The sequence below is a fragment of the Pseudopodoces humilis genome, chromosome 9 (assembly GCF_049639895.1).
Source record: "Pseudopodoces humilis isolate 2021_Gansu_Grassland_sample_001 chromosome 9, ASM4963989v1, whole genome shotgun sequence".
In the NCBI taxonomy this organism is placed as follows: domain Eukaryota; kingdom Metazoa; phylum Chordata; class Aves; order Passeriformes; family Paridae; genus Pseudopodoces; species Pseudopodoces humilis.
Genome location: NC_142208.1, coordinates 12,137,654 through 12,156,780, shown reverse-complemented (window position 1 = coordinate 12,156,780; position 19,127 = coordinate 12,137,654). Strand labels below are relative to the sequence as shown.

Sequence of the window (19,127 nt, the reverse complement as noted above, 5' to 3'; positions counted from 1 at the left end):
ATGGGAGAGATTAAAGAAGACAGAGTTAGACACTTTTCACTGGTATCCAGTGGCAGAGGAAATCTGATCCAAAGGCAATGGGCACAAATTGAAATACCAGAAATTCCCATTAAATATAAGAAGAGCTGTTTCAGGGTGAGGGTGACTGAGCACCGGCACAGGATGCTCAAGGGGGTTGTGGTGACTTTATCCTTGGAGATACTCAACACCTGAGTAGTACTGGGCAGGGGGTTGGATTAGCTGATCTCTCCAGATCCCTGCCAGCCCCAGCAGGTTTGTTGTTTTTGTGATTTAATATTCTGGACTCATGTGGAAGGTCTCCTGTAAAGTACCTGTTTTGAAGAGTAACAGAGAGAATAAAAGTGGTATTTAGTATGAAAAGTGTGGGGAGGTTTGCATACACCAGGGGGTTTTTAGCTTTAGAAGTTTAATATGGATGTGTTGAGCACTTCATTTCTTGATTTATATATGAATGCAAAAGTAAATTAGACTAGATTTTGAAGAGGACTGAGTGCATGACAACTTCTTTAAATACATACAGATCTTTAGTGGATTGTTTTCAGTTGTCTTCACTTTTTGCAAAAATTTGAGTAAACATATTTCCCACACTTCTGGAAAACTAAAAATGCTGTTTTATTGTATCATAGGAATTTAGTAACCAGACATAGTTATGCAAAAAACATGAGTAGCAGAATACTGGCAAGCCAACTGCAGGTTAAAACTGTACCAGACTGTTCAGATCCAAAACCAGACTCCTTTCCCATAAATTGATCATAAATGAAATGAAAATAGAAAATTTTGTTCTATAGGCTAGATGTTTAGTTCTACCTGTATGAAGTGACACTACAATAGCAGAAAGGCTAAGCTTATATGTGGTGGAACATCAGTTCTTCCAGTTCTGTATTCTGCTGGATGTTTATCTGACCAATCCACATAATTTTCTCCAATAGTAAATCAAGGAGTCAGAGAGGGCTTAAAAGAAAAATCAGCTGGCAGATGATCTATCTTCTGGACATGTACAGTATGGTGCTTTTTACAGTGTCCAAATTCAGTTATTTATCTCTACCATAAGGAAGAAGGCATCAGGATTTTTTGTTTTTTATTTTTTTTTCAGAATCAGGATGTAATAAATCAACTTTACAAGGAGGCAGTGAATATTTACTGCTGATTATTCAACTGCTAGCTAAGTCTGACCTGGAGTCCTACTAAAATGTAGTCTGGGCTTTTTCAAGAACTTCAAGCTTTTTCACAGATCTGAATCTATACATTTAACTCATTATGCTCACGGCACTTTGGCTATGTTCCTTGCTGTAACATAACCACCCAAGGTAGGTTAAAATATCCAGAGAAGAAACCACTGTGTCTTAACTTGCAAGATGTGATAAACAGATAAATAACATCTTTTCTAGAATGATTAATAAAATGGCAGTGATGAATGACAAGACAGCCACTGGAGATTAAAAGGGAAAATAATGGGAAAAAGGTTGAGTTTGGAAAGCTAGATAAGGCTTGTGTTTCTGGGAACTGCATACAAGGAATATGAGAGATGTGCTTTCCATTCCCCATCTGTTTTAGTGTGCTAAATATCCATTCTTCAGCCTTAATTCTCTCCCACCAATGGAAGGCACCTTGGAAAGGAGACTGAATGGGTCAAAACATTGATCTTAGATACTCTGGAAAATAAATGAGGGATTTACCTTTAGCAAGTGGATAAGGAGAGGAATTGATTGGGAAAGAATCTCAAGAATGGAGGTGAGATAAAGAGAAGGTATGACATGATGCAGAATGTGGGGTCAGCAGGGTCAGACCCTCTGTATGTGCTCCAATAACTCTGCTGCAGTGAGACAGCAGCCTACATCTGAAGGCTGACCATCCAAAGTTGTTTCTATCTGTCTTCAGTTCCTACTGAAACAAGTAGGTTTTTTTGCACAGAGATTGGAGCTGAAGTCTTTATTTAAGTAACCTTAAGGTGACACTGTATAGTGCCCTCTGATTGTTTTTCAACAACTGGTAGTCTTCAGGCAACAGCTGTCTTCTCACTTCTCTCACTTCCCTGGCTCTTATCTCTATAAGCTTCTGCTTTTGGCCCTTATCAGACATCAAATGTATCAGGGGCTTGTAACAGAGATGACTATGAGGCAGAAAGAAAAGATATGGTAAGAAATGTTTATGAAGAGTGATGCTTTCGGAAGATACTGCTCTTCCTCATGCAAAAGAACAGCAAGGTCCAAGGGATTGCGCTGAGGTGGTTTGCATCCTTCGTGAGAGGATCATTTAGCCTGCCCCCCTCAAGAGCAGTGACTGCCACTGGTCCCCACTGTGATTTCATCCTGCTGAATCCCTGTGTACAACTACCAGAGGAACTGGTTAAAATAACACAGGCTCTAATGCAAAGTCTGTACACTGGACCCAGCTCTTAACCATCCATCATCACAAGTTATGACCACTGTGAACCGCAGTTCAGATAAGAGCAGCTCATGAATAATGAGCAGCTTGATAACCTGGGCCAAATGCATAGTAGTGAATGTGTACTTTGAAGGGCCTGTAGTTACAGAGCAGTTCCTTTTGTAAAAGGCACAAACTTCAATAGCTCTGTTCAGTCTGACAGCAGAGAGCTCTGGAGCCTGTGCAGATGCTAAACTACAACTGAGCAGCATCTGTGAGTAACTGTGCCATTTGACAGCTGCAAGATTCACCTCTATCATAACAGTTCTAATCACAGTGTTCCACAGAAAAGAGTGCAATACTGAAAGATGTGAAGCTGTGGCATTTAAAAATCCTAAATTAACAGATAACACCTCAACAAGTAGGGTTATAGAACTTCTGCATCAGAAGTAGCCTGGCCAGTGGCCTGCAGCAGAACGTGCCCAGGTCTGCAAGCACCATGGTCAGACCTGGGATCTGGGAGAGGTGCAGCCACTGAGAGGAGGCCACTTCTGTTGACCACTCTGCTTTCAGTCATGAAGGAAACTTCTAGCAGCAAAGCAGCACTTTGTGACTTGGCTTAAGTCAAATATAGTTGAAATGAGGAAAGCTTGCAATGCCTCACATGTGCCCATGGAAAGACGCCTCTCAGAATCAAAACAACCCCTAACGCATCCTACTGTTATTGGAAGTACAGAAGACACCAATTTTAATTATTTGTAATTAAAGAATTATTTAATTATCCAGCAATTCTTCAGTAGTAGCACTGACTTTGGGATACAATAGATCTGTTTAAGGCTCAGAGTAACTGATAACATAATCACTCAATTTCTTCTCACTTTTGCACCAAGAATCTTGACTTGCTATCAATTTTACCTTCAAACCATGCCCCTGCTGCCCTCTGCTCTCTGAACACACACTGAAATCTAAAGTTTCAGACATTCTAGGAATCTTTCCTGATTCTTTTTTTTTTCCATTCTCTGCGAAACCCGATCCACCAGAAGGGTGGGAGAGCTTATTGTTTTTTCGTCTGACATCTGGATTTCATTAGCAGACTCATGCGTGCTGAATCAGGAATGGGAGCTCAGAAGAAAGCAGATGAGAGTTAAAATTATGTTAATGCAAAAAAAAAAATGCCCCCTTCTCCAACTTTGCAAACAAACACAACATGTGAGTCACTCTGTGAGCTCAGCACTACAGGTAGATTATCTGTGCCCACTAATATTGGATATATTCTACCTCAAGCACCTATAGAGGAGAACATTGTATTATTTACTTATATATGTCTGTATGTAAAAAGACCAAGCCTTTCCAGTAGCTTCATGTTAATACCACTACTTTGTAGGTTTGTACTATGTCCTACCTCCTATTTAAATCAATTCAATAGAGTATGAAAGGAAATAATTTATAACAAACCAACCATAAAATTACAGGTACGACTTGCTGCTTAGGAGATTTCTGTAAACAACAGCAGCAAGAGAGACCACTTTAACAGGAGTGTTACCAGTGGCTGAAAAGTCAGACTGTTATTAATAAGCACAGCTTTCACTGCAGAACAGCAGAAATAGTAATAGAAGTAGTAACTCGGTCAGTGCTGTACACGGTGCTATCCCAACAACCTCTGGGTGACTGAAAGAGCTCCTCTTATTTGCTAAGGCTGATAGTTGCTGGCATACAATATCCACCTTTACAACCTCCCTTATCCCTCTTCTCCCTCCCAGAGCAGGACATCTGGCTCCCAGACCTCGAGTGCCACGCTATTTAGCCAGACAGCCCTGACTTCTACGGGCTCTAAGAAAATGAGGAGACTCTTAAGTATCATTTGTGTTTGGGTCACACAGAGAAAGAGGGATTCTGGTCATGTTTTAGAAGATCAGATGAGTCTAGGATAAGGAATCTGGCAAAATTACAAAATGGTAAAAAAGCTGAGAGTGATTACAGATACTGGAGAAAAGCTGAAAGAAAAAGAGCTGGAGAAAAACATGCAAGTCAGGCTTTGACACTCATCTGCAAGTCACTTAAAGAAAACTTCATACAGCATTGAATATCCATTCCTTCTTGAGGCTTCACCTACACATTTGAGGACCACGTGACATCACATAGGATACAACTGTAATATACTTAAATTAGCTAAACATTGATAGAAATTTTGAGTCACTAATGCAAAAATGTCTAGCATGCTGTAAAACCACAGTATGGTTATTTTCACATGTGTAACAGCACTCTCTACTACCTCAGGAGATATGGATACCACCTTCCCTGAGAAAGGCACATGTGGCAGGTGATGTATGGTAAATATGTATTTCCCATCACACACCTCTGGATAGGGGTGAGACCCTTTATTTATACAAGTAATTATTTTCAAGGAAACTGGACAATTCATGGGCTTGATTTGATTTCCCTCTTTCTCATGTTTTGTGCAAACACTTTGACCAGTATCAAATGCAGCACAAAAGCCACTGCAACCATTTTGGTGCTGGTTTGTGCTCACATAAAGTGACACAGAGAATGTGGCCTTGGGACAGCTGGCATAACAGGAGGATTTTTTTTCATTACTTTTGAGAAAACTTATGAAGACAGCAGTGAGGTTTGTGTTTTTATCCTAATCTATTAAATCTCCTTAACTAGAGTTTACAGAAGTCTGTTTTAAGTAGCAGAGCTCCTACTTGCTATAGAAGAAATAGAAAAAAGAAGAAATACAAAATGCAGGTCTGCATAATAACTAGTATTATATTTTGGTTTTTTAAACTATTTAAACCAAAGCCACCTTTCTACTTAAATGATGAATCTCCTTTGATCTTCTAGGAAAGCCTCCTTTGCCATTTCTTTGAAAGAAGCCTTTCTCTTCCCCACTTTCTGCTCTTCTAATTTTTTCAACTGTGTAATCAGGAGTTTGGGAATAAGAGAAACATGACTTCTATATAAAATCATCTCAGAAGCTGTCTCTGCTCTCATGAAGCCTTCTGAGGGTCTCCTTTCCTTAAATTGTAAGCCTGGCAGGGCAGTGTTTGGGAGGGCTGAGGGTGCACCTGGGCTGGTTCTTGGCTGTCAGGTGGTGTAGGCAGCCTGGCTCAGGTGCAAGTATTCGTTTGCCTGGGCTGTTGCAGAGTTTTAAGTTTAGTTGCACACCTGTAATGTGGTTTAAAATTAGAGATGGACTCGAAACCACTATTTTGTATGTGAAACCTTTGAGCCTGGGAAATGTTCAGGGTTACTCTGAACTCATTTCCACGACTATAGCTTGATACTGTGTCGAAGACTAGTTGAAATGTGTAATTTCTTTCCAAAATGAGAAGAAATTTACAGGGCTCAATAATACAGAAGATCTCAGAAAGTGCTGCAGTAGTCCTGTGCACATTTCTGCACAGTCAGGGAACGAGTTAGAAACAAAGAGTAGCAAGTTTCATGTGGAAAATCAGCCAGAAATCTGAGGATAAGCTAGTTATCAAGATTATGTAATTTCCATAATGTCTGCTGTGCTGCTAAAATCCCCAAATGTTTCAACTTAAGTACCTGTATACAGACTTCATTGCTTTAGCTAATAATTTGGCACTGACCAGACTCTGAAATAAAAGGCTTATTCTCTTTTTCTCTAATTACTATACAAACATTTTAGCTTTCTTGCCAAATGAAGGGCATTTGGGAAAAAAAAAAAAAAAAGGCTTAAAACCTTTTTTCTCAATTTTTTTTGCTTAAAAAAAAAAGCTTCTACAAATCTTCTACAAAAAAAGATTAATAAGTGAAACACTTATTAAAATAACAATGTCCTATCAGTAACACAAATGATAAATTATAGTATAAAATATAAAATGTTAAGGAATGAAGTTTATACAAAGTTTACCCTCATGTCTGTGAAGCTGACATTCCCTGAATCAGCACAGCACAGTCTTGTGCTCCTGATCCATGCAGTGGATTCTTCTCTCCTGCTTCTACCTCTCTCTCCCAGGCAGTCTGAAGGATCGCTACAATCCCACCAAGCACAGATGACAATAGCTACCTGAGAAACTCTGTTCACATCTCATAATAGGCCTCTCTATAGCTATGAAAGGAGACGTATCCAAATATATAAGGGTCCTTCTACATTTATTGACATAAGCCAGACACAGTAGAATACCACCAGTACTTGTGCTATACCAGGGAAATGGAGTAGGGATTGACTTCCATTTAGTATCTTAATTTCTTGAGGGAAGTGATTCAATGGGAGGGACAGACAGGACTGCCTGGTACATGCTGACAGCAGGAAAATGAGAGGGGCCCCTGGCTTGGATTCGTGCCCTCACAATCTACTGCCTGTCCTGGGACAACCAGGAGAGCAGGAGGGGCTGAGCCACCATTCCCTCTGCTGCTGCCAGCAGAAACCACTGATCTGCCTTCAGCCATTTGCTCCTGCTCACTGCTTTTGCTGTTTGCCAGCTTCCTCCTCCAGACAGTCACTTAAAAGGAAAAGGGTGGGAGAGACACAGCAGTTCACACCCCTGACAGTCACTTTCTCCTCAACAGCCAGTTTCCCATTTCCATGACACCATCCCAGCCTCTGCTCAGACCTTGAAGGTCTTTTGCAACTGGGCAGGTGGTTCATCAGAAAACGCATTTTCATTTTTGAGAAACAGGGAAACAAGGTTCTGTTAAAACTGGGAAAAGAAGTTGAAATGTTTACACATTTGGCAGATGGGAAAATTTTTGGAATTTCAACCAGAAACACCAAGATACAAATGTTCATTTTGGGTAAATTAAGCTTTTGAAACATTTCCAAACAAATTCTTGCAAAACAAATTCAAGCCATTGCAAAGTGAAAAGCTCCCACTTCAGGTGTTTGCTTCAACTTTTGCTTTTTCAGCTGAACAACTTGTTGAAACATATTTTCCTAGAGAAAACTCTTTTGGAATAAAAAGTTATTTGATTCAATTTTTAAATATAGATTAAATGAATCTACCTTTTTACAGAAAATGTTTATGCATGGGCATTTGAACAGGTGGTAAGTTTAAGGGGGGGCTTCTTCTTGTATTTGATGTTGTAATAAATGCCTGTTTGCTTCTACTTTTAGGCTTTAGCAGTATTGGATTTTGCAAGAGTATTTTATTTAAAAGCACAGTGTGGAACAATCATGGTAGACATTAGAGCTGGGATCTAATAGTAGATGGTAGATAGTAGAGCTTAGATCTTGAAGAATAGTGATCTTTTATTGCAGAGCATGAAAATTTAGTTAATTTCCATAAATCACCCTATGATTAAATTTGATGGGGGCATTGGGAAGTCACCAAGTTCAACCTCCTGCTCAGAGAAGGACCAACACTGAGTTCAGGTCAGGTTTACTTTGTCCAGGCAGATCTTGAACACTTCCAAGCATGAATGGAAATTCCACAACCTATATTTCACATTAAACCAAAATACTTTTATGAAGTGAGAAAAAATTACTCACTTAATTTTCCATTATTCACTTCTCATCAGTGTGAATGAGGAATTGATAAACTACTGTGGTTTGACCTGGTTCTCTCTTTACCTTATCTATAAATCAGTTTGTGGAGGGCTGGAAGCCAGACCTTACCTTCCCCCTCAAGAGGAATGCTCTCAGTACTAATTTCAAAGCTAGACACCTAATTATGGTTTATCAGGAGTTTTACTGCAAACCAAGCAAATACTGACTTGTTAGTAAACAGTAAATATTTCAACCAGTGCAACAGATAGCTGTGTTCAGCCTACTTCAAAGGAGTTTATAAAAGTTTCTCAGTGACTCACACAGGACTTGGATCTGGTTTATTGTGCATAGATTTTAAATATAAATTATATATGTTTAAGACAGTGAATTGTAGCATTAGCATGCAGATATGCAATAGCAGAAACACAAGGCTGGGAGGTGCTTTGGGATGTTCTCCTCACTTGTCCCTGGACAGGATCACCAGTGCAAATCTTGATTTATGTTTACCTACACTGTTCTTAAAGTCCTCCAATGACCAAGAGCACTCTTCTTCAAGGCCTCACAGTTGGAGCAGCCTAGCTAAAGTCCAGTAGCTGTGAAATCATTAGCTGTGGCAAACAATCTGTGTCCTTCATGTGAGGCTTTCTACATTTTCGCAAATTTTTAATGTGACTTTTTGTGGGAACAAACAACACTGGTTCTTCAGCCTTTCAACACAAGTCATGTTTCAGAGACCTCAAACTGATTTTTCTCCTTTCCAGTTTACCCTGAGCTTCTGTGCCCAACCTGGTGTCAGAGGAGGCTTTATCAGTGCTGAAACCTTATTCAGTTTAAATGCTGGGTATCCTTATGGTTTTGCATGTAAACAGTATTCTTTTCATGATATCCACCTTGCTGCTAGTTGTCAGTTGGCTTGAAATTATCTAGATAGTGAATATACAAATGAGATTCCAAGGTGAATAAAAAATAGTTGGAAAACCTCAATGAAATGAAACCCCATTCTGTGGTGGATGATCCAACACCTTGTCACACAGCCCATTGCTAATTATCACACAGGACCTGGGGCTCCACCCCAAGGCCACTGCAAAGACCAAGCAAGCATTGCTCCCTTAGAGCATTTGCCTTTATCACCTGTTTGTGCTGCATTTCCCACAAGGATAAAAACAGCCCATCTGGACTTGTATCAGTGTATAAAGACTGAGCCACAGTAATAACAACTTAGTCATGGGCCTGCAGGAGGAGCTTGGGCTTGGCTGGACTTCCAGACTTTTGGGAATGTAATGTCATGTACTGTGCTGGACGGGAAAGGGGCACAGACACAGTTTACTAGGTATTTTCTGTTTTCTTTTTCACTATCCAACTGTTCTTACTTTGGTATGTTAGGGTTCGGTATCTTCTTTCCAAGCACACAGTTTGTCAAAACACTGGACATAAATGCCACATTGCTACAGACACAGCTTTAAAACAAGAACTTTGGGAACATGCTCCCAAAACAGGGCTCTTTGGATCCCCTCTACTCGTGTACAGCTGCCTCAGTTATTTGCCTCTGATAAATTATTTGAATCCACAACATGCACTGATTATTGAGAATTTGCAGAACAGTGCACAATGGGTATTTTTCGATCTTTCAGACTCTTCAACAGCTTACATTTTCAGAGGTTAGATGGATGTGACCAATTTATAGCCCAATTTACTTTGGTTGCAAGTTTTCTGCAAGTCTTCATCATAAAAGTAGAAATTATCTTTAAAAATATATTCAGCTAATCTCAGAAATGCTGAGACAACTCGGCAGAGCTAAGTTCAAGCATATGAGAACAAAAAACAACAGCCTGCAATAAATTTTGTAGTACATTTAATATCATAGAGTTGTCAAAGTGGCTCCACATGACAAAAAAAAAAAAAATTAAAAAGTCTTAGCCAAGTCCAAATCATCTACAATAGTTTAATGCAGGTTCTCAATGAAAAATAGGAATAAATTAAATGAGCATGTTGTGTATAAAAAGGACTCTGAAGAGCCTCATATTTGTCCAGTATCTCATAATGTGGAATTTTAGTATGTGCATAAGTATTTGCAGAATGAACACCTAACAGCTACAATTTTTTATAGACCTATATGTAGGTGAAGAAATGTGCACTATACAAAATGGAGTCATGTACCTAAATGTATTTCAAAGCTAGAGAATGAAGGGGCTAGATACACAGACTTTTTTCCTGGAGTGCCACACATGGTTTGAAAACAATTACATATAGCAGAGATTTACCACCTTTTTCCTCCTTGTAATACAGGCTAACAGGTTCTCTCAGCACTGATCTTGCTACCAGTGCTACTGCACCAGGTACAAGTTTAGCTGTTGTTAAATTATGCATCCCATATTTTCATCTTTACCTCCGCAAGAATACTAATCTTGGTGATTCAAATACTGCTTTATTCCTATCTATATTATTTATACCTATTTATTTATATTTTTTCTAATAAAAATTAGATTTTTATATCTAATTATAAAAATATAAATTTTTATAATTCATTATTTATCTCTATTTATTTATATCTATTTATATTATTTATATCTATTTAGTAACTCTCTAGGCCAACAGAACTGGAGCATAAACAGGAGAGGCCTGTACAGCACCAAATTAAATGCCACCAAGTACAGTCTGATCAAAAACTATTGTGGAACCTGAACAATTGAGCCCATACAGGGTGTCAGATTCCTCCAAGAATGGGGAGATTAACCTCTCATCCTGTAACTGAGTAACAACAATGATATTTCTCAAAGTTCAATAGAGAAAAGACACATTTATTTGGAGGCTGTCACACAATATCCAAAAACCTACTATAAAATATAAAATGTAGCAACTGTCAAAAACATCTTCAGAGTGAATGCTGGGATTTTCTAAGGTCTGTGATCTCCTGTAATTCCAGAGCTCTTTGAAATATCACCTTCACTTTAAAAGGAAGATAAGTTCCAAGAAGTTTGTGTTTGTTTTGCCTTTTAAAAAAAAATTAATATTTCTGAGCTAAAAACCAGAAAGTTAATTTTTTTTCCAACTTTGTAGAGATGCTAGTTTGTTCCTCATTGCCATCTTAGTCACCCTTTGGTACCTGGAGAAATGACAGCTGTGAATTCCTTAGATGTTGTGCACCTTTGAGATCCTTGCACAACCATAAGGTACAAGACAAATCAGATGAATGTTTCAGGCATGAGAGTTGCTCCAATCTTGCAGCCAAATAGCTGCCTGCTGAGGCAGCTCTACTGCCAAAGATCCACTATATCTGACCACAGGGAGGGACAGATTCAGGGCAGCGTGATCTGGCAGACCAAGCCATGGACTAAGAAGAAAGGACTGAACTCAGCTTGACACCGATTTCTTCCACATCCTGCATGAAACCACAAAAGCAAATCTATGCAAACTCAACCAGCCACAGCAATTACCTACTGCTCCCATTGACTTGAATTTGTGTTCTCAAGGCACTTCAGTTTTACAGGATCTGCTTCAAAGATCACCGTTGGCACTGACTCCCACTGTTGGCCACATTAATATGGACCACACTGCACATTTCAGCCACAGATTTAAATGTGCAGTGCAAAAAGAGACTAATCATTTCCCATTACATATATGTCTGCATCAGTGTGTCTGTACTTCGGTGAGCAAGCACATGGCACTTTCCTCTGTAAGTACAATGTAAAATTGGGAAACACGCTGTGCAACATTTCTCCCTGAAACTGGGATAAATTGTGGCAGTGCATGGGAATTTGACTGCAGAACATTGATATTTGCCCATTTTATTTCCACCACATTACCATGAGGCAAGGGTTCCTTGCCTGTGCAGAAATTTACAGGAATTGTCAGAAAGGTTTTTCCAATGAGCTTGGCACTGGAACAGTATTTGAATATGGTTAGGACAGAGACACCAGTAGATGGAACTGGTGCTTGGCAGAAACACCAGGTAGAGCAGTTTGAAAATTCTGAATACAGAGATGCTTTGCTGGAGCTCCAAGCTTGGACTTCTGTTGCTGCCTACTAAATTAACAACTGCAATAACATAAGCAATAAATGAGGTCCAAGATTTGTGCATTTACTTTCCTAAGCAGATTTTTTGAAAAATGGCAAAGGTTCAATCACTCAGTGACATCTCAGAATGTGAACTAGGTGCTTTATTTACAAATGTCCACATAGATTGTATCTAATGCCATACCCCATTATTCTATACTTTTTGCATAATAAACTTTATATGATAGGTCTGAGTTTAGGTTGATGACATCATGGAAGAGCAGTCATGTCAATAACATTCTTACATTTTAAAGGAGCAAGATTAATTTTGTAGAGGCCACACCTGGTACAAAGGAACTCACTGATTATATTTTATAGGATTTAAAAATAAAGATATAATAATAATGGGTAAAAAGAGACAATGTAACTTTTTTTTAAAAGGCCTAAAAATTTCTACACCTGCTATATAAAAAAAAATACCATAAAGAATCATATATCTTTAATATTACTGACCCAGAACTCTTTTGTTTTTGTCATGGTAAGGGGAAAAAAACCCTATAGTCACCAGGTATAAGTACAGTACCTTTGGGTACACAAATAAGTATACAAAGTTTTACAGATCTCTCTCTCTCTCACACTCTCTCTTCCTCTCTCTCTCTATATATATATATATATATATATTTATATATCATGCAGTCAACCACGAGTAAACCAGATAGGAAAAGTACTCTCATTCCTTACCATCCTTGCTATTTAAAGAGAAAGATCTTGTTTATTTTTTATGGCACTGTCAATGATAATTTAAGAGCAGTGCTATATTAAGAACACTGCTTTTAACCTTTATTCTCTACATATTTTTCAATTCATCCAAGTTAATGAGAATTCTCTATGTGCAAGAATATCAGAGAGGTGTAAGTAAGATGTTATTGTCTAACCCACTTAAACTCACAAATTAGTTTTGGAAAAAATGTAGGTATGATATAAAGATGATACTAAAGATAAGTGCTGGGTTTTTTTATGGTCATAATTATTGTAACAAACAGCTTTTTGCAAATGTAGGCAAATTGGAAATGATGAATCGCAATCATAACATTGTTCTTATTTCTGGCAGTTTCTTAAACAGAAAAAACCCACTTTCTATCACTATGTATAACATAAACTACACGGTAAAATAATAGAAATCTGTTAATCTGTTAAGAAATCATTTCAATTTTCAGATAATTTGAACACAATATTAGACAAATTGGAGATACCTGAAGTATTAAATACTAAAGCTGGCAATTTTTGTTTATAATTATTTAGCTTCCTGGAATATGATCATCTCTTAAGATATAAATCTGAACTGATACATGCATTTTCATCAACTTTTACAACAAAAGAAAAAGAATGTATCTTTTCATTGGTAGTAACAGGCAGAATTAAAGAAGGATATGAAGTCCTAAAGCTGTTACACAATTTCTTTGCTATGCAGAAAAAACTTCATAAAACACCCCATTTCAAAATGTGTTTCTTATTAGGCAGTTTCATAAAAACAAAATAAAAATACTGTACGATTTACTGATACGCATTTTGTCCAGATCAGATCAGTTTATCTCTTTTCTCTATCCAGGTTTAAGTACTTTAAAAACACACAGCTATAGCCCTTTTTTTGGTAGGATCTGCTAAACAACTTTTATTTTTGACAGCACTAGCAAAACTAAGATATTAAGCAGTGCATATAACGTTCAAATTAAGAAATCAGTTATTGTCAAAAGCAGTGGTAACAAATGGGGACTTTAGGACAAAAGCCTGATCCTGCCATTGGTGCTCCCTTCCTGAGCACAGTGTTTTCAAGGTTTTGAGCATAACTTGTGTACACAGGGTCATCCCCTTTAGAACTATCCTCAAACTCAGATAACTTAAGGAAAGTGTGTGTGTTTCTGTGAATGCTTAACTCTGCTTTTTCTCAAGAAAGCAGTTGCTGATTAAACCAGAAAAAACTTGCCTGTGTTAGAAGAAATCTCCAGTTAAGCAGAGTCAATTTCATATCACCTGTCCCTTAAGTAAAGAGAACAGAAACGTGCACACACAGCGGAAGGCACTGACCTGCTCTGCTCTGGGATGCCACACGTACGTGCAGTCGTGCACGTGCAAGGAGATGAAAAGCACAAGAGAACATGAGAAGGACAGGGGATAGAAGGTATCTATACTTTTTGTGAAGAAACTGAGAAAACCTGGCTCGGTTAGTCCTACAGAATGAATGCTGAGAGAGGATATGATTGAATGCTGAGAGAGGATATGATTGCAGTCTATTAATACATCCTGAGATAAACACCAGGGAGGGATAAGAGCTATTTCAGTGGAGGACAATGTTGGCAGCAGAACAAATGACTATAAAGTGGCCATGAGTTACACTCATCCTAGAAATTGGAAGTTTCTAGTTAGGGGAGGACTGAGGTTCTGGAGCAGCTTCCCACACCAGCAGTAGCAAGGGAAAAATACTGAAATGATTCCGAAGTAAAACCTGATCAGTTTTCTGAAGGGGCTATAGGATATGGCTGCCTGTAACCATAGACCGCATGTGGTGAGCGAGCAGATGTTTCCCTGTCCTGTGCTCCTTTACTCATTCCTCCCAAACACTCAGAATAGCCAGAGTGTGCCAGTAGGAAGTCTTTCCACTTCCTGGTTCACAGAGAAATTGAAGACTATGAATTAAATCTGAAAAAAAAATTATACAGGATGTGCAATTTAAGAGAATTAGCATTCCTACGCAATCCTTAATTGTTCATATCTCCTGGATTTCTCCGTGTCTTCAATTTTCACTAACATGTTTAATCCCTAGTGCCTCAAAATAAAAATACCTATGAAATAAACAATGCATTACTGCTCCAATACTGACACATTCACTTGGGACCATCTGTGTGAGCTGCAGCTTGAACATACTGATTGTTAAGAGACTTTCTTAGTTGCATTCATTTGGTTTCTCACATAGCATGGCAAAGCACAGCCATCCACCACCAAGTCCAGCAGTTTCTCACTCCACCACATATTTACTAGTTGGAGTTTCAATCCTCTTGTTAAATAATGTTTGCTGTTACATGTTTCTATCTTTACATTCTTCAGTAACATGCTAAACTAAGTAGATTAAACATTGAAGTATATAAACCAGAATACTTTTCATCTCCTAGCAAAGAAAATTTCATAGTTTTTTCCTAAAGAAAATTCTTACTCAACCTAGACCAAAATAAGAACAAGTAAAAATATTTGGAAGTGCCACACCCAAGACTGCAAACATACTTTAATTCCAGAGCTTTCATTACAATTAATGGAGGAGATACAATGAAAGTGATAAAGTTAGTCTATGCATAACAGCAAGAGGAATACACTCAAAGCTCATCTGATGTTACTCTCGATTTCATGCTGACCTTGCTCTGCTGGCAGATGTTTTTCTGCGTGTATTTTGGTTTATAAATGTCTGATATCCTCAATAGCAAATAACTATAGTTAATTTTACGCATATTAATTCTGCTGAAAGTCACACAATAAGAGGCTAGAAGGTTAAAATCATAATGAAGTGGATGTTGGTAATGTCCACATCTGTGTTTTTAGAATATTGGCAGCATTTTCATTTCCTTGGGACTTTACATAGGATGTTGCTGAAATTGTGGAAGTTTAGGCCAGCAACAAAACTGCATCCAGCTGAAACTTGAGAAAATTAAGAAACTTAAGTACAGTGTGCTTGGGAGCCCCAGGAAAAGAAAAAAAAAATGTAGATTAGTGAGTGGTTTTAGTGCACACTGGTTTATACCTCTTCTTGAAGAAAATAAATAGTGCCAGCTTTGCCACTACAGAAAAGTTCTAGGAGTCAAAGATCATCACATTTTGCTCAGTACAGCAAACCTCTTCTGTAGGACAAAAAAGATTTTGCACTCAAAATACCTGGAGCCTGCGTTACTGCAACACTGATTCAAAGTTCTCTTCAAATGTAACAATTTCTTTTCCTTTAGCATATGTAACTTGTTATATAAAGTGCCATTGCCAAACTAACTACACAGAGTGCTGCCTGATAGAAAATTACAGAGTAGCCATTTTTAAAGTTACCAGAATCCATTTAGTCTTGTGCCTAGATTAATGTCTTCTGTAACACTTACAAATGAAATAGTGTACTTTGTCTATCAGCATCGTGATAAATAGATTAAAAAAACACGTGGCTAGCTTGGCACTTTGTCATGATACTTCTTCAGTGTTACTCACTCTAAAGTATTTCAGTCAAATTCTGTGTTGCTAAATCAAGGAATGAAGAAAATCCTGATGCAGATTTCTTCAGAATATTATATATTACTTACCTGGGGGCAGTCTTTGATGTAGTGTCCCTTGTTAAAGCAGAGGTGGCATAGGTAGTTAGGAGGTGGCCTCTTGCTGGGTTTTCTGGCTTCTGAAGAAAGGGATAGGTCAGAGAAATGCTCGGTGAGGGAGCTTAACCCATCCACAATGTTATTAAGGGAGCCATAAGGTGATGCACTCTTGTAGAGACTGCTGCTCAGAGCCTGAAGAAGAAAACAAATAAGTCACATGCACACAGTACTGTACTAGGGATTGTTCTGAGGGAGATGTGAATAGGAGATAGATAAAAACATCAGGGAAATAAAAGTGATTCTTTTTTTCTTAGGAACTGCACATTTGAGAGGAACAATATACAGGCTGTTAACAAAGAGGTTTCACTATGGCAGTGATATGGACATGGTCACCCCACTGTTGAGGAAACTAATGAGCTTGACATGGTTCTCTCAGTCCAACCTTTCCACCAAGCAATGACTGCTTTCCTGTGTTTGACCATAATGCACTCATAGTACAGTTAGATTATGCAGGCAAAAAGCTGAAAGAACAACTCACACAACAGAACCCTTTTGTGTCCAAAACTACTTACGCAAAGAATACTGAAGTCAGGGAAAGGAAAAGAACGCCAAGAAAAATGCAAAGTAACTTCCAATTTCCAATCTGGTTAATCAGACAGTCAACAGAGTCCCATGTTCAAATAATAACAAGAAGCATTGAGATCTACATCTGGTTTGGATTTTCTGGAGGGGAACCTGCTGTGATTTAAACATTTCCTGATAAACAGTAAATACCTAGGTTTTGTACTTCACCTCAATAGGATCTTCACTCTCTCAATTTGCAAATCAAAATCAGTAGCTCCTAATTTGCTATTCAGTAGTTTTAGAACAGCAGGAAACCCATCAACACCTAAATAGGTATTCTCCCTAGTGGAGATAATATGGATTAATTCACTGTAACCACTTAAGGTCCAAAAGAAACTGCATAGTGGAGTTCAAAAAGAAAATTAAAACTCTTTAAAAAATTAACATCATAATGAATCACTGTAGAAATAGGACCAATTATTGACTGTCCTTTCCATCCTCACATGATGGGACACCTTGCATGTGGTGTTTCCACCTTAGGTCTGCAATGCTATGCTCATGTAATTCTCCTGGCATCAGAGAATTACTGCTGGGAATTACTCTTATGGGAAAATGAGGTAAGAAGAGGTTCAGTCTGTGCCTCTTTGCTTTAATTCTACTGAATTAAAATATTTCAATGGTGTATTTATATGTGTTTTCATATGTTTATACATGTTATATATATTTTGAAGGCATGCACTGAAATTGATTAAGAGTTTGTGAAATAGATCTGAAATTGAAATTAAATTAATTTCAGAGATCTCAAACTTTCAGGGTGCCTGCACAGTGAGTGTTTTCTGGGTGACAGTTCCATACCAAAAAAAATCTTATTAAAACTCTAGGCACAAGCACCTGGGTGAGACCCAACTATCCCTGAATTCCATCCCACCACAGATGGTGTACACTGCACAGAAAAGGTCAGCCTAATAATCTGCTTCACCCATTTGTTCTGTAGTCAAACACAACACGCTGTGACCCCTCTTGCAAAGCTGAAGCTGGTGCACAGCAGCAGGATCAATTCAACAGGTCTCAGAGTGGAATTGGATTTCACATGGGACTTCACATATGTCCTGGGACAACAACATCCTGTGTAGCATAGTTCTGTGCTGTACAAGATGATGTGGCTGAGAGGAGAATCAGCCACTTTGTTTCAGGGGTTAAAGTCACAGATTTTAAAAGGAAAAGGTATTTCAAAAATTAATAAAAAGATTATAGCTGCTTTAGCCATCAAGCAACCCAAGATACCTCCAATGGTCACTGGAATTTATTTCTAGGATTTATTGGCTGCTATTGGAATGAGAAATTCTTGGCATCAAATTTTGAAAAGGAAGAGGAAGTGCTGTGGATGCCAAAGTAGTATTAATTAAGGGTCTTCAAGAAGTTCTTGTCTCCCTAGGAGCCACTTTCTCTTATATATGCTTGGAAAAACATAAAATATTTCTTTTTAAGAGATCTTCTTGCCAAGAAGTTCTTGAAGTACTTCACCTGCACTACACCCATTAGTAACCTTGCAAATTCCTTATTATCTGATTTTATAGAAGGGTGAAGGTATGGATGTAGAACGTGTGAAGTCGCAAATTTTTTACCTATTGCCAAAATCTGGAATATCTCCTGGGGATGAAGAATAACTCCTGCCCATCAGGAGGTTGCAATTTTTACCCCCAGGGCCAACTCAGTAACAAACCAAAACATATCTATCTGCTGCCTACAGTGGGCTTTGAATTTGAAGTGGGACATATGGCATGCAGTGAGGACTGTTTTCTTTCCTACACATCCTTTGCACTGAGCTATTGCTCTCATTAAGAGGGAGCAATTTGGAACCACAGCTGGGTATTATGTAACTCACTCCTCCAACCCTTCCTAGCACATTTCAGGTCAATACTGAAAAACAAGGTGGCTCACTCTGGCAGCAAACCTTCACAAACTTTTGTTTCAACCGTGGCAGCCAGAAGCTGCCAGAGGCTCAGACCCCATCGGACTATGGGCTGCACTGATACTAAATCACACCCTCACCCATACCATAATCACACCAATGGTTCTGTGGCCAAAGAGTGGCACATGGCTCTAAAAGTGGCCACCTGGCTCAGCTGGCAGGGCACTTGTGCAATGCATGCCACAGCTGGACACAGCAAAACATTCAGTCCACACACCGCACTGTGAAACGCTTCCCTGTAATCATCTTGAGGCCCAGTGTTAAAAAAGGAAGAAACAAATATAACATCCCAGAACATGACAGTAAAGGAGAAGATGGACATTGCTGATGTCACTGGTACTTTAAAGAACAACACATTCCTTTGCAAAATGCCTAGACAATCCCAAGGTGCAGCCTATCCCTCTGGGTATAGTCAGGCAAACCA

The 19,127-nt window shown here is 38.6% G+C and overlaps 1 protein-coding gene across 1 annotated transcript in view; it reads right to left on the bottom strand.

Moving 5' to 3' along the window:
• Window positions 1–19,127, bottom strand: part of ZCCHC24 (zinc finger CCHC-type containing 24) — a 107,207-nt gene that overhangs the window by 74,308 nt on the left and 13,772 nt on the right. The window contains exon 2 of the mRNA XM_005520480.3: window positions 16,159–16,359. Coding sequence (XP_005520537.1) covers window positions 16,159–16,359 — 201 coding nt within the window. The remainder of the gene's footprint in view (window positions 1–16,158; window positions 16,360–19,127) is intronic.